The 16078-nt window shown below is 51.9% G+C and overlaps 1 protein-coding gene across 1 annotated transcript in view; it reads right to left on the reverse strand.

Annotated features, from left to right (window-relative positions):
* The window catches only part of Angpt4 (angiopoietin 4), a 33390-nt gene extending 19914 nt beyond the window's left edge, over positions 1–13476 (reverse strand). The window contains exon 1 of the mRNA XM_041670437.1: positions 13168–13476. Coding sequence (XP_041526371.1) covers positions 13168–13476 — 309 coding nt within the window. The remainder of the gene's footprint in view (positions 1–13167) is intronic.
* Positions 13477–16078: the final 2602 nt, after the last annotated feature.

Below are 16078 nucleotides of genomic sequence, written 5' to 3' on the forward strand. Positions count from 1 at the left end.
TGATAGGGGACCAGACAGTCTGTGAAGAGATTTCAGGAGTCCACGGCATTGAGTGAGTGCTAGGTGACACTGGACATGGATTTGTAATTGCAATTTGACATTTCCATCAAATGTAGTTCAGGCCACAAAGATGAGCTGGCCCAGCATGTCCTGTGACTCCATGACAAAGAGAAATTCTGAATGCTTGCATCCTTAGCCGGATATCTACAGAACCCCCTTCCCCCACCAGTATGACTATGGAATTATAGGAGTTACCAACCCACCACTGGATGGAGCAACAGCTTCACTGTCAATTTGGTCTTTAATATTTAGATTATAGCTACAGTATTAGTAGATGCTCTTCTAAGGGCCTTGATTTTAGTTTTTCTTTTGTGTGTGTGTGTTTGTGTGTTTTTTTGAGACAGGGTCTTGCTCTACAGCCCAGAACTTAGGAGACTGGTCTTGAGTTCACAACAACCCCCCTGTTTTAGCCTCCTGAGTGCTGGGGTCAAGGGCATGTACCACCATCCCTAGTTGACTGTATATGTTTCTAAGAAAATGCATAGGCTCTCTCTGGGGCCAGACACTGAAGGACTCAGCGCTCCAAAGCTCTGGGATACTGCACGTGTGCTTTGGAGACTTTCATAGTTCATGACTTACCATTTCCTATGAGGAATTCTTTCTGGACACCTCTCCATAGCTACACAGGTTTCAGACAAGCATCTCTAAAACTGGATATGGGAATTCCAGCACTTGGAGGTAGACAAGGGGCTGTGTAATATAAGGGTATCCGCAGCTACCTAGTGAATTCAAAGCCAGCCTGGGCTACCTTGAGACCCTGTCTCAAAAACAAATGAGTAGAGAGAGAAATAAAGAAACGAGCACCAAACAACTAGCTTTTCCCGTGCCCAGCAGAGGCCTGAGTCCTCCCTCTTTCCCTGTCCCTGGATCTCAGTCCTCTCCCATTTGTTCCTCTCAGCGAATGGCCCCACCCAATCCTGAAGGCCCAAACCCAGACCTTAATCTTGACTTCTTTTCTGTTCATCCCACACATCCTGCTATTAAGTCTATCTGCTGAGCTCCCAGGAAGAACTTTCAGTCTGTTCACCTCCTCCCTCAGCTCCCCAGGGACACTACTGGGTGGCTGACTGGGGCCCACCAGTGGCTAGGGTGCACGGAGCAGTGCCAGGTCTGCCTGTTGACTCTGCTCAACATGAACCTTCTAGAACTTGGGTCAGATGCAGACTCCAGGGCCCTGAGCTTCTACTTAGACAGTCAGCAGCAAGTTTATTTCTGAGTAGAGAACTTTCCAGAGAGCTCTCTACACGTCAGGACTGATGTGGATTCTGCACACTGTAGGTTTCAAGTTAGAACTCACATATAGGAAAGCCCCGGTTCCATGAGGCCTCCCTCAGTCTATAGAGCCGGGCTGAGGACTCAGGGTGACTTAGGGCCCTCTTGAGTGATTAGGGCTCCCTAAAAGCAGACTCACTGATTTTCCCCACTGGGCCTGTGACTGTAAGTAGTTGGGCGGGGCTTAAGCCATCCACAGCTGCATCCTGTTATCCAGTCGGCTAGCCCACCCACTGGCCTGGGCCCTCAGCAGATAATCCCAGCCAGATGGCCTGTCAGCCAGGCTGGGGTTCTGGGTACCTTAGACAGGCAGCCAGGGCTGGCCAGGCTGAGGCACCAGTCAATGGATGTGGAAAGAAACCCTCTTGAGAACCTGACCCAGGCAGGGTTCTGCTGTTATCCGGGTATCACTCCACTAGGATCAGACCATCAGAACCTTTCCTAGCCCCTCGGAGCAGCCAATTCTCAGATCCGAGCCACAGCATTCCCTATTCCCAGCATGCACCACTCCTTCACCTTCAAGCCCCCACTCTGCTGCCTTCCTCTTTGTGCGCCCTGGAAGCGTTCTGGATGCTCCTGGACCTCACTTCCCAAATATGTTCTATGGAGGCAGTAAGTACAGTCCTCTCTTTGGAAGAAGGCATGTGGAAAGGGCAGAGGAGAGGAGGGGAAAGGAGATGTCTCAGCAGGCAGAGACTAAGGAAGAAAGGAAGGGTCCTCCATGCAAACCCCAGTATGTAGTTTTGGTGACTGAGCAGGTCCAAGTGAGCCTGCTTTATTGCTGTTATCTATATAGATGTATCTTAATTGGCTAAGAGCTGAATAGCTGAGCCCCAGTCACCCTGTGGGCTCCACTCCAAGAGAAGGAACAAACGAGTCCTTAGTGTACCCAGCCACAGTGACAGGCTTCCAAAGCGAAAAACACAGACTCAGTGTCTGCAGATGTGGGACCCCACCAGTGGGGCATTTGAGCAAGTCGTAATCTCCATTCACCAGGCCTTGAGTGGGCATGTGTGTCTTCAAAGGGACACAAGAACTTTTAGGGTTGCTGGCAATACCTTATACCATGAGATGGCAGTACATGGATTTTGCTATATGTGGATTATGCCTCAATAAAAAAAGAAACCCAACACAAGGTTCTAGAAAATGTCCCAGATAAATATGCATTATAATTTGAACTGTTTTCTTATACCAACATGGGATCTTGGTTTCAAGCACATACCCACTCAGGAGTATTTTTTGAACCCTTGCTACATAACCGGCCCTGCCCTTAGTATAGGGAGTCAGGGATGAGCAAAATCAACAAGTATTCTGTTTTCAGGGCCCCTACTAGGCAAACAAGTCAACCTGCAGTAGTGATATACACCATGAACAAAACCAGGCAGGACAAACACTCAAGGCAAGCTGGCCAGGGTCATTTGGGCTAAGAGGAAGAGATCCCAATAGCTAGAGAAAAGTCAGGATGGAGAGGTTTCGGGTGGAGGGAAGGCAAAGATGAAGGCCCCAAAACAGATGGGAGTATGTGTGGGATTTGAAGGTCGAGGCTGGTGAGAGCTATATACTCCATGTGTCTTTTTGAGGTGCATGAGGCTCAGGGTTCAGAAAAGCCACTGCTATAGAAAGGGGGTCAAGCCTTGGATCAGCGGTGGCCACCACTTGGCCTCAGACAAGTATTTCCATCTACCCGAGACTCTTCACTGAAGCAGGGATAATCACAGCTTCTACCCCCAGGGTTTCTAGGAGTGCTGTTGAGATGACTGGGTAAACAGCTCTGTGTGGTTGTGTAACCAGCAGGTGACAAACCCTAGTACACGTATGCTAGTTACCTCCTGGCAAAGCTGGCTGACACCACAGCCGAGCCTCTTCCGTGCTCTTCAGATGTGCGTGAGTGAGCATCGCCATGGCCAGACCAGAGCACCATCCACACTGCGGACTCACTCCTGCCACAGTGGAGATCCACTCCTGCGTGACATGGCCCTTCTCTTGTGGAAGGAAGATGCGGGTGACGCATGCTGTGTGTGCACAGATGGAAGACAAGGACGGCAAGCTGTTAGCCAGCGTGACCAACCTCTGGAGAGGAGTGACAGTGGGGGGACAGCCATCTTCGGTTTGTATTACACATCTCAAATATGTTTGTAGTTTAAAAGTGCAATGAAAGGCCAGAAAGATGGCTCAGTGTGTAAAGGAGCAGCCAAGCCCGATGTCCTGACTGTGATCTCAGGAGCCCTCATGGCAGAAGAGAACCACCTCTTGCAAGTTACATTCTGACCTCCACACATATGTATGTGTGTTCGTGTTTACATGTACGTGTGTACACACACACACACACACACACACACCGCGAAATAAATAAACGTCAAAATTATATTGTGATTGAATATATAATTAATGTATTTAGCAGCTAGCATATATGCCAGATATTCTTCTGTTCCTTTGAGACAGTCTCACTATGTAGCCCAGGCTGGCCTCAAACATGTGATCCTCCTGCCTCTGCCTCCTCAGTGTTGGGATCATAGGAGTGTCCCACCTTGCCTGACACTACCAGGTGTTCATTTTTTTTCCTCAAAGATTTATTTTATTTCTAAGTGTGTGTGTGTGTGTGTGTGTGTGTGTGTGTGTGTGAGAGAGAGAGAGAGAGAGAGAGAGAGAGAGAGAGAGAGAGAACAAGTGCAGGTGCCCACAGAGGCCCGAGAGAGAGAGAGAGAGAGAGAGAGAGAGAGAGAGAGAGAGAACAAGTGCAGGTGCCCACAGAGGCCCGAGGAGTTGGATTTCCAGGTAACTGTGAGCTGGCTGATGTAGGTGCTGGGGATTGAATTCCGGGCCTCTTGGAGAGCAATTACGCACCTTTGTCTGCTGAGCCATCTCTTCAGCTCCTCCACTAGTAAGTTTTCACTTGTGTCCTTGGGCTCCCAAAGGATCTCTTAGTAGAATTCAGGGAATCTGCACACTAAAAAAATGATATTTTCCCTCCAAATAATCTCTTGCTAAAGCGAACTTTTCTTATGTGGATGGAATTAGGCCAGGAGCGACCAGAGTGGTCTGGTCACCAGCGGAAATGACAGATATACTCATGTGTCACATACCTGTGGGTATTACGACGGAGGTGTGCCTCCAGCTCCTAGGGACAGAAGGGACGTGAGTCCCTCGCTAGATCATCGTGCGCCTGTGATATTGCGCACAGAACGGAGCAGCTCTACTACCAGAACCACGTAGTCCAAGGATGAATAGAGAAGCAGGATTGGCTGTACCAGACACAGATGTGTTTCTAGGAACTCACAAGACAATTTGTTTCCTTTGTTTTGAATTTAATGTTGCGTGTGTATGGGCCTGAGTGTGGAGGCCATGGGTCAACTCAGATGTTTCTCCTCAGGTAATTCTCTCTCTCTCTCTCTCTCTCTCTCTCTCTCTCTCTCTCAGTTTCAATTCACATGTCTCTAATTTTAACTCTTTAATGTGTTTCTTTTTTAAAGTCAGGTTCTTATGTAGCTCAGGTTGGTCTTGAACACCCAATTCCTCCTGTCTCTATCTCCCAAGTGCTAGGATTACAGATGGGCTCCACATTTGGCTGCAATTTTAACTTTTTCTGAAGGCAGATATAAAAACACATGGTTCAAACTTCCAGGGAGCCAAGAGGAGTAGTGTGAACAGCAAGTCCTCCATCCCTGTCCAGCTGCAATTCCTCTTGCTGTGGCCACTGGGAGAGAGGTCCCAGTGGCCATCCACATAGCTGAGTCTGTTTACACCCCCTGCTCTGAACTCACTCAGTGCTCCCTTCCAAGGGGAATGGCCCCGTTACAGGAATGCTCCTCCAGGCCATGCTCTGCAAGGACCCCTGGGCCAGAACCACTGGGTGGTACAGAAGGAAGGGAGCACTTCGCTCTGGAATCTGGTAGAAGCTTTTGCCTTCTACCTCCCCCGAGAGCCGACAGTTCCAGCACAATGAATATTGACTGTGCAGGCTGCCAACACACAGACGGTATTCTCTTGATATCAAGATGTTTTCAAAGAAGAACGTCAAAATAGCGATGAGTCACGCTTAAGGTCTAAGCACAGAAGACCTCCCTCCTTTCCCCACTGTAACCTGCAATTTGTGAGGAATCTTCAAGAAATGCCATTTACAGTCAAAGGAATGTCGTAGGCCCCTTCTACCCATATGACCCATGGTTTTATCTTATGAGATTGTTTCCCATTCTAAGAGCCCTAGAACTATCCTATAAACCCATTTTTTTTATAAAGAAGGAAAAAGGAGAAAAGTTTCTATGCAACCTTCTGAGACGTAACCCTAGAGTCATCAAAATCAAAACCGAAAACATGGTTTCTGCTGAGACGCTTGAGCGAGACCTAAAGGATCCACACTTGAGGGTGCAGTCTCCTTTTCTAAAGTGTGTCTTTCTGCTAGTCCTGTGCTTCAAGTTTCTTATTAAAATAAAATCCAACAGTGCTTCATCCTGAATTCTTTCCTGCACCAAAGTCAAGAATCCGAGCTTCCCCTGAGTAGGTCTGTGAAAAGAACTCAAACAGGAGTCCCTTGCCTTTCCTCACCCTGCTTGTGATATCACCTGTAGTGACATCACCTGGGCTGTGATCTAGAGAGCTGCTTCCAGCACTCTTCTTCCTCCCTGCTCAGCTGCAGTGCATGGCTCTTCCCTAATCGGGTCCCCAGCATCCCAGAGGGGAGTGTGATGGTCCCCCCAAATGAGTAAGCCGAAGCTGGGAGAGCCCAACATTGCCCCTGAAGCTGGTAAGCAGAACTGCTTCTGCAGGCCTGGCCTGAGTCGTTAGCAGTCTGAGGCAGACTCTGAAAGCGGGACGGGAGAAGAGAGCAGGGCCAGGTACAGGGTCACGGAGGAGGTTGATTGACCGTATGTGGCAGAGGATGTATAGCTGATGGGCAGGGTTTGGGCCCAGCTGCTTGCATTTCCTGCTTGGAGGAGATGAGAAGAGGCTGTGCACCCCAGCACAAAATACAGAATGGCTTTTTATGCTGGGAGGAGGGGGCAGAGGCAGGAGCATGATGGCCTTGGTGAGGCTTTGTCTTTGTAGCGGGATGCTTCCTCTCCCTGTCGTTTTATATACACGAACCATTTCAGCAAACACTTAAAGGGCCCAAAGGAATGCAAGGAAACCAAGCTGGAGCTGATGAGGAGGCCCAGAAAGGTTTTATGCGTCTCCTATCAAGCTGAGCAAATGGGCAAGAATGCTGGCAAGGAGCAGACTATGCCAGGCTCATGGGCAGTGCTGGCCCCCTCTGAGATCAAATCACACCGCTGTAGAGCTTTCTGAGGGAGGTGCCCACAGTTGCTCAGAAATGCTCTTCTTTATTCACCCCTGCACGGTGGACCTGCTGTGCTATAGACCAATGGAGGCTGGGCTAGCGCCAGGAGTAGGGGTCCACAGGCTCTGCTGGTCTAACTGCCTGAGGGAAGTGGGTCCCCAAGGTATCTCTTTATCTTGAGACCCCACCAGATAGTTTTCGGGTCTCACTTTACTTTGTCTTTACCAGAGGAATTTATTATAATCCCCACTTCGCAGATGAGGAAACTGAGGCTCAGGGAGTTTTAAAAAACAGACTCTGTGTAAGTGGAGAGACCTGAGCTGACCTGGGTACCAGTGCCAATCCCCTGCCTTCTCCAGCTCCACGGTGGTGTTTCCTGGGAGACAAGCCCTGCCGGTCCATCAGCCTTTTTGATATCCACACTTTAGTGCCATCTCCCCTCCTGAAAACAGAACAAGTTGCTGCAAAGACAGTTGGCAGGCATGCAGCTGGGATCCCCAAGTCATCCTGTGGCCTGGCCAAGGATGGAGCAGTACAGCCGGGATCCCAGACAGAGGATCTGCACCCCCTGGATTTCAAGCCACTGCAGCTATGAGAAATTGGCCTTGGTACTTAGAGCATGGCTCTCCTCTGATCTACATTCCCTGACCCTGCGATTGTGGATGGGTCACCCCATCTCCCGGTGCCTGTTTCCTCCTCACTGACAGTCTCATCTCCTGGGGTCACCACGAGAAGGAAATGCTAAAATCTACACAAAGTACACAGCACAAATGTGTGCTACACAGAAAGTGCCCCGTGAATGTCAACCTGAATTTCTCCTGTCCTTGTCCTTGGTTATGCTGGGAGCCAGGGAGTACGCTGACTTTCACTTCCTAAAGAAACCAGCCATACAAATGATTTCCCCCAGAGGCCCTCAGCTGCTCAATGCACCCTCAGGACGTGCTCCTCACCACAGCTGTTCCAGGCCCTGGGGAGCCCTTCAGGTCAGCAAAGCTGTATTCCAGGGCCCCTCGGAGGCTGAAGTAACTGAATGTGGCTGAGTTTGAGGTGACCGAATGTCGTGGAGGAAGTACAGCTCATGGACCCGTCTGGGGCTTGCACTTCCTGTTATCAGGAAACAGGGAGGATGTGCATCCTAGTTCGAGCTCTCTAGGCACTGGAGGAGACAGAGCTAGACACACGTGGCCCTGGCCCACAGGCTGACTGGCCAAGCCACATGAACAAATAAACCTGTCCCTCTGGGGGCAGGACAGGCCTTAGGCAGCCGCTGTTGCTGCCTTCAGTTGAGTATCAGCCAACTGCTCGTCCTGGGCCAGGACTCCCGGAGAAGCAGTTCTTGAGCCCTTCTTGGAAAAGTCATCCCGTTCCTCTCAGAAGCAGAGGCTGCTGCTCCACCCATCCCCCGCATTGACTGCCCAGAAAGCCAGTGGAGAGGTTAGGAAACCAACCCCAAGCTATTTCATTCGGGAACCAAGATTTATTTCTTGTGGCAACTGAGATTTATCTCTTGTTTGCATAACCGAAGGCTGAAAATGCCAAGAATTTACAGGCAGCCTGGGGAGGCCAGGGCTTCTGGGAGCCCCTGTCAGCCTGGGAGGGTCTTGGGTGGGGCCAGGACCCCACACTAGGTTCCTGCTGAATGCCCTCCTGACCCTGGGCCTGCAGGCCAGGCCACCGGGCTGAGGGGCCCAGATAATCTGTTTGCTGCCAGGAGCCTGCACACCGGTGGAGCCAGCTCCTCTTCCTGTGGCTGAGGACAGAGGGGGCAGAGGGACTCAAGCCAAGCAGCTGGGCTGAGGGTGGGCACCTTGGGGTCCTGGGTCCAACTCTCCAGAATGGACATCCAGAGAGGTAGAGGCAGGAGAGATGGCTTAGGAACTTTGGGGGAGAGCCTGAAGGAGACAGAAAGTGACAGGGAGAAGGAGAGAGAAGCGCAGGGTGACAGGGAGGAAGAAAGGAGGGATGGAGGGAAAGAGACAGAGAGACATAGAGAAAGAGAGACAGATAGACAGGCAGAGACAGACCAGACAGACAGAGACAGAAACAGAGACAGAAAGAAAGCTAGGAACAGGGAGGCAGAGACAGATCGTGGGGTAGGCCTCAGAACCCTATGGCAGTGCTCACACAGAGCAGACGAGGAAGCACAGGACCTGAGTTCTATGGGTGATGTCTGTTCTTCCCCTGTGGCCTTAGAGACTAGGGAAGACATGCTGCTCCCTGACAGTGGACACTGGCTAGGGCCCAGCACTGGGGTCTGGAGTGGGTGTTCCTCATCCACAGACAAGAGATGAGGGGACAGAGAGAAGCCAAGGAAGGCACTCTATGGCTGGAAGACCCAAGACTGGTAAACACCGTGAGAAGTAACGGAGAACCCCAATAAGGAAAGGCAGGGCTATGGGGTATCAGCTATGGTCAGGCGTTCTCCTGCCAGGTCTCAGGCGAGGAGACCTTTCCTGCTCTTCATATCTGCTGTCCCAAGCAAAGGTCCTGGTCATTCTGGTAGGTCTGTGGCTAACCATTGTGCCACACTACTCAGCAGGAACTCCTTTCATTCACTGTCCATGCCCCCCCCCCCATCCCTCCTGGTCACAGCAGTTCATCCAGGTAGAGGCACGGAGCTGAAGTGAGCATTGTCCAGCCCACGATAGGCATTGTGGGTCACGAGCCACTGAACAGAAGCTTTCTGGGAGGAGAGAGGGGTGGGGTGAGTAGGGTAAAGAAAGGCAAAGGAGGGGTGCAGGGAGGAAGAGTGCAAGAAGGAAGGTGAGGCTGGGGCTCACACGACTGGGTGGTAGGACCCCAGCAGCCACACAGTGGGGAGGTGGTGGCTACAGGCTCCCTTCAGCATTGCCCTCCAGCGTCCAGCTTCCACAGTCAGGAGAAGACATAGGGCAGTTGGACGTGCACTTGCCGACCCCTCCTGCCTCAGGTTCCTCATAGATAAACTGCAGGAACACACAGGGAGTTAGAGATATGCAGGTCGGTGCTGGCTGCTTAAGCCTACACCAGGGAGGGGCTCCCTTGCAGCTCAAGAGAAGGACCTTGTGGTGGAGCACTTGGGCAGGCTTAGCAGCACTTTGTGAAGACATGATCAGGGAGTGTTTCCAAACTCTTAAAAAAAAAAACCCAAAAAGGAAACTTGGAGTTTTGATGGCCCCAAGACAATGCCAGGAAGGGACAGGAGCCGAAAGAAAGTCCCAGCTTGCAGCCACAGAAGGCACAACTTCCCTGCCTGGGATGAGAAGCATGTTCAAGGGATATGAATGTGTGTGGGACAATGTTGTGTGTGTGTGTGTGTGTGTGTGTGTGATTATTCAAGGGAGGGGTACACATCTCAACTGGGGGCAATGAAAGGCTCAGGGTTCACGTCTGTTTGCAGAGGACCCTGGAGCAAATACCCTGGACTCACCTAGGACCCACTGAGAAGAGAATGCCCTGGGCATTGTCAGACTAAATCTTCCTAGAAGAGGGCAGTGCTATTACTTGGTGAAGCCTGGGGAGGCAAGGCCTCTTCTCTCAGTCACGAAGGGAAGGAATAACTGAAACTCCAGAGTCAAAGTTCTCCTCTCTGGGCTCTGCTGCCACCCAAGGAGGTAACACATTCAAGCCAAGAAACTTCTAGGCAGGTGTAGGTCCATGGGTCTGACACGTAGCAGGTTTTACAGGGGTTGGGTGACCGGGTGTGAATGCTAAGTGCTGTGAAAGAATGTGCTCGACCCAACAGGCCCCTCACCCAGAAGATGACAAGAGACCAGAGACTGGTCCAGGCTGGGAACCTGTTGAGAATCCAGCATGGGTGGGTGACATTCCTTGCCTGAAGGGATGCTCACCGCCCTTGGTTCCATGTGGATAAGAGGGACCATGACTGAGGTCAGAGTTGGGGTGACTCAGGTGTGGACTGTGCTGAAAGACTACAAACCCATCAACCCACTGCCGCTGCACCAACTGCATGGTGCTGGTGTCGTTCCTGCCACTGGGACACAGCAGAAAGGGTGCCTGAGAGTCTCATGGTGTTCTCAGGGCCCCCTGACCTACTGTGAGATAAGGAAATAAGCTTGTTCACCTACAACTAATCAGGGATTCCTGGCCCACCAATGAGAGGCCAGGCTGGAGGACTCTCCCATCATTCCTCAGTCCCACAGGACTCCCTGGATTATGAATCTAGGTGGGTGACACCCAGGTAGGATCCTCTACCTGGGTCAAGTGACGGGTCTCAGTGATCATCAAATCAAAATCTTCTACTGACTCCACTATTTCCCAGACGCTAGTACTAGTGGGTTCAAGATACGAGAGATTGGGACTTGGGGTAGGGAGCTAGCAGGAAGTAAAGGCGGTGTTTAAAGGAGAGATGGCAAGTCCTGTGTAAGTGAGCACAGAGAAGCCAACAGCTGGTACAGGTGGAGCCAGGAGGGATAGACTGGGTATAGGGAGAGTGCTTCTGGGCAGACCTGAGCGAGAGGATGATGCTGGCTGCCAACACTGCCCTGAAGTCTAGGAAGTTGAGCTGAGTTGTGGGCATAGGATTTGGGACCTGGGAAGTGACTTGAGGAGGAAGAGGAGGCAGAGTATGGGTTATAGCTGCTGCTGTTCCCAATACCTCCAATTTCCTGAGCATGGGGGATGCTTTGGGGATGATTAAACACTGAGGAGCAGACCAACAGAGAGAGGAAAGTCCCTAGGGACATGGGGGGTGGAGATGAGGAGGTTGAGGGCCTCTATTCCCTCTGAGCCTGAGGAAGGCCTAGGGACTGGGAGGCATGGGACAATCCCCATAGCTTCTACGGTTTATTAGAACAGGGGACACATCTGGTGCGAGGTGGATGGGGAGGGGGAGGGAAAGGTTAGAGAGGAAGGCTTGACTCAGACATCTCATAGAACTTGGGGACAGCTGCCCACAGAACCAGGCTTCGAGCAGCATGGGAGCAGCCAGTGTGGGAAGTTGAGAAAGCCTTCCATGGGGACAGGGACACAGGATGGGGGTGGGCTAGCGATGCTGAGGGGCAGGAGGCAAGAAGCAGCATCTGGGATGCAGCAGGGACCGGAGGCTGCATGTGTGATGTGGGTGGGCGTGTAAAAGCATGTGGGGACAGGGCTTCAGTACATGTAGCATAGCCTGCTCATTACAGGGGGGTCATCCAGGTGCATTATACTGATATAGGCTTGTGTGTGTAAATCCCAAATGTGCATCTTCTACATGAGAGCAAACCTTTCCTACCGAGTGTATGATTTAAGAAGTTCAGGGTCTAGCAAGACAGCTCAGCAGATAAAGGTACTCGCTAATATGCCTGATGACCCAACTTTGAACTCTGGGACCCAGGTGGTGGAAGGAGAGACGTGACTCCCACAAGTGTCCCTTGACCTTCACATAGGTGACATGTGCATGTACACACAGATAAGTTAACACATGTAATAACAATGTAAAAAGAACCAACAGTCTGGAAACCACAGGGGTGAGAGAGGCGTTCTGGATGGCCATTGTTCTGTTTGGCTCATTGTCTACCAGGCATGTCTATGGTCTGCCTTGTTTTAAACCTCCATGGATTGGTTCAGTCCACTCTCCCCGCCCCCAGTGGTTCTAGGTCTCCTTCTCTTTCTTAGTGGGTGACAACATCCAGGTCCCACAGGACAGGATCCTGCCCACACGCTCGTAGACCAGTTTGTCTTCGACTCTGTACCCAGTGCTTACCTAGACTGACACCACTCGCACCATCTGGAAGTGCAAGAGGACTGTCAGGTACCCTTCTGGTCCTGGCCCAAACTGCAGCGATGTACTCACCTTTTGGTTCTTGGTTCTTTAGTTTCAGTTTATCAAGGAGCCTCAGCATGAATCAGAACCAGATAACCATTCTATAGACTTTAGAACGTCATGTACGGAGCTTGCAGTATCCATGGAGACCTCACACCTCCCAGAGGCCACTCTACCCAGTATGACTTTTACTTAAACCAAATCTACTAGTCTCAGCCTGCTCACAACACTGTGGTAGCCAAGTCACTTAGACACCAAAATCCCAAAGGGCCTTTGCGGCCCCATCATCCCTCCATGAATGTCCCTTCCCCCACCCCAACTTAAGTGCTCTTCTAGCCTCACCTCTGCTAGGATGCCCTCCAGGTACCCATTTGCTCTCTTCACTTCCTCAGAGATTCTCCAAGGATCTGACTGGGAAAGCCAACCTGTGCCTTCTTCCTATCTCTGCTTGTGTGAGGCCCCACAGAAGCAGACAACTTTTTTGCGCCCTTTCCTCAGCCCATTAGATAAGAATGTACTGTCCTGTTCCTGTGGGGATGCCCGGCACTTAGAATGGTCCTGACTCATATTCAGCAAATTCCTCTTAGATGAATGAACGAACATCTGGCTTCCCGGCCACATGGTGCTCAGCCTTGCATATGAGGCCTGATAGCCATCCTCATCCCACGTCCTCTCTGAACCCCACATCTCAGAGGCTCTATGCAACATAAAGCCCTAGCCCCTCTGGCTTAGGATGAACACCTATTGATGTTCCACCTGATAACAGGGCAGTCTCCTAGCCGCCCACTAGCCCGCCACACAACCCCAGCTGTACCTTCAGCAGCCACTGCGTGTTATTCGCTAGTATCTTCTCCAGCTGGCTCACACGCTGGGCCCGCTGGGCTCTCAAGTCTGCTGGGGGCAGCCTGGAGGCAGGCAAGTCCCCCTGGAGGCTGTTGGTCTCAGGTGCCACAGGCACCAGCTGGCAGAGATCAGGCTCCGGCAACACAAAGGTGTAACTGCACTGGCCGTGCTGGACCCGGTAAATATTGCGGCGCCCACCGGCTGACCCTCTCTGCCGGGCTGTGGTCATGGTGGCCAGCAGGAGGAGGCCACCTAGCAGCATGGTTGGTTGGCAGAGCATCTCAGAACAAATGGTGATGAGAAGATCTTGTCAGAGGTACCAGGGTGGGCACCCACCCACAGCCAGCACTTGCCCAGATGTGCTGTGCAGCTGGGCAGCTGGGGCCTGTGAAGACAGACTGTGGCTGCAGATTCCTACTGCTATAAGTCCTGAGGGCCAGCTCTTCTGGGCTATTTATACTCAGGGCAGCCACAGCTGCTGGCTTCCCCTGTGAGGCCTCGCCTCCTTCTCCCCCCCCCAACCCCTTAGGCACCTCTGTCCTCTCTCTGTCCCTTTCTGCTTCTGAGGCTTTGATTGTTCAGTGGGGCCTGTCCTCCCTGGCCAGACTCAAGGCTGCCCATACACACACACACACACACACACGCACGCACACACATGCACACACTGGACCACAGCTCTTGCAAGGCTCCCTCCCCAGTGGGAAGCGTCTGAATCTTCTTCCTCTCCTCTCCCCAGTTTTTCCTTCCCTCCACCCCCATCCTTGTCCCCCAAAGACTGGTTCTCAAGTTTCGGCCCCTCCACCACCTTCCCCTTCTGATTCCAAGTTAGGCTTGGAACACAGGCAGTGACCCCCAGAGCAGCCTGGAGAAGGAGGGAGCAAGGCGAGGCTGGGGAAGCAGCCTGGAGACAGAAAGCCTTCCAAGCCTGGAGGAGAGTCCTGTGGGTGCCCAACACGATTGGCTCCTGGCCTCCCTTCTCCCTTGGGGCCTGGGGCGGGGGCATTCTGCCCTGTGGTGACTCTGGCTTCGTGGTGGCGCCAGGAATCAGAAGTCTCCTGGGTAGGTTGTCCCAGGACTTCCTGTTCTGGGTGGTAAGTCTTGGACTGGGGAGTATCCTGGCCAGTACCCCTAGAATCAGAGGTGGCTGACCCTAAATCTCACACTCCTGCTGCAAAACAGAGCAAAGCCCAGCTCTTGTTTGAAGAATGCTGTAAGTCCTGGCTCACTAAGGAAATTTTCAGTTTACAGTTCAAAATCTAGCCCTACCGTTTACCAGCTGTGTGACTGTCACCAAGTCGCTTAACCTCTGTGCCTTGGCTTCTTCTTGAGCAAGAAAATGCCAGTACCCACTTTACAGAGCGTGAAAGCAATCGAGTCAGGCCATGCTGTGCAGGGACACACTAGGGAGGCGTGGTGTCGCCACATGCTTGTGTTTCTCCCTCCTACGGATATTGCAGTCAAAGTCTGAGAATGCAGAGCTTTGTCCCTGGGGCCATGGCCACTGGGGACTGATAGCTGTGCTTATGGGCTGTCCTTGGGTCCTGCCCCTCAGGGTGCAGTTAGTGTACCTTCATGGTAGTGTTTCTTCTCTTTTGTATTGTGAACTCCTGGTAAATGAATGAATGGATGGATGAATGACTGACTGAATGGATGGATGGATGTATGGATGGATGGACGGACGGACGAACAAGAGCTTATTGGGGCCTGGACCCTGGGCCAGGTGTGAGGCTCTGGTAGGAAAAAGAGCTGTAGATGAGGACAGTGTTCAGCTTTCAAGATGCCTGCTTAGTGGGCCACCTCTGCCTTGCTCGCCTTGACTGCAGATGGGGCCGTGGAGGAGGAAACCTATGAATTCAGACTAGGAGCACAGCCTCATGCGTGTGCCGGATACACAGGAATGTAGACTAAAGGGCAGCCGTCATCATGACTCTTGATTGACACGCTTCTTGACCCCAATGAGGCCTGCAGGATTCCTCTCCATTTTACCACAGAGAAAACAAAGCCCGGCCCAGAGCAATTGAGTTATTTGTTCAAAGACACATAGTCTGAAAGGCCTTGCGCTGGATGGGGGTAGGGAGGGAGAGGAGGTCAGGCTCGGCAGCCATTACCTTCCCCTCTACCCCCGCCCCTCACCAGTCCCACTGTTCTCTGCCTCTTTGCCCTGGCAGTAGGCAAGACCCTCTGCCACCCCAGCCTGTCTGCGATCGACTTGGGAAATATTCACAGTGTGAATACTCATCACACTGTGGGTTGTGATGTGGACTCCAGACGACAGTGGAAAGTCTCCTGCACAGGAGACGCCTTTGGTGATGGAGAGAACAAATGAACGAGGGAATGAAAGAAACACAGCTTCACTCCCTGCGCAGGGTTTGCCCAACAGACCCAGGGCTATGCTAACAGCCCTCTCTCAGCAGAAAGAGGTGACCGTCATACTTCACAAAAGAGCATTGGTAAGACCAGACGAAGAGCTAGGTCTCCAGTGCCTGTGCTGGGGTGGCTACCTGTCGGCCCCACTACCTGTGACACATCCTGTCTTCTCTGAGGGCCTTTGCACATGTGCACAAGGAACATTCTCTGTCCAGAACGCTGCTGCCCACCTACTCTGCCTCTCCATTCATCACAGCACCTACAGGGGGCCCGAGTGCTTGGTGGCTTTAACCACAATAACTACTTTCATCTGTCAGGTCAGGAGTGTGGGTGTTCCCTGAGGCCTTCTGCTCCAGTCCTCCCCACAGCATACTGACGGTTGGTCAGGTTTTATTTGAAGGCTTCCTCTCTCATCTGTCAGCAGCTGACCTTCCGGGTCTCTTCAGAGTCGTCACCAGCATAGTGGCTTCAGGTATGCAGGTTTCTCACGAGGCCACTGAGGGATACAGAGGCAC

Source organism: Microtus oregoni, unplaced genomic scaffold (assembly GCF_018167655.1).
Source record: "Microtus oregoni isolate MIOR12 unplaced genomic scaffold, Mior012 000020F_ref0000438, whole genome shotgun sequence".
Taxonomy (NCBI): Eukaryota; Metazoa; Chordata; class Mammalia; order Rodentia; family Cricetidae; genus Microtus; species Microtus oregoni.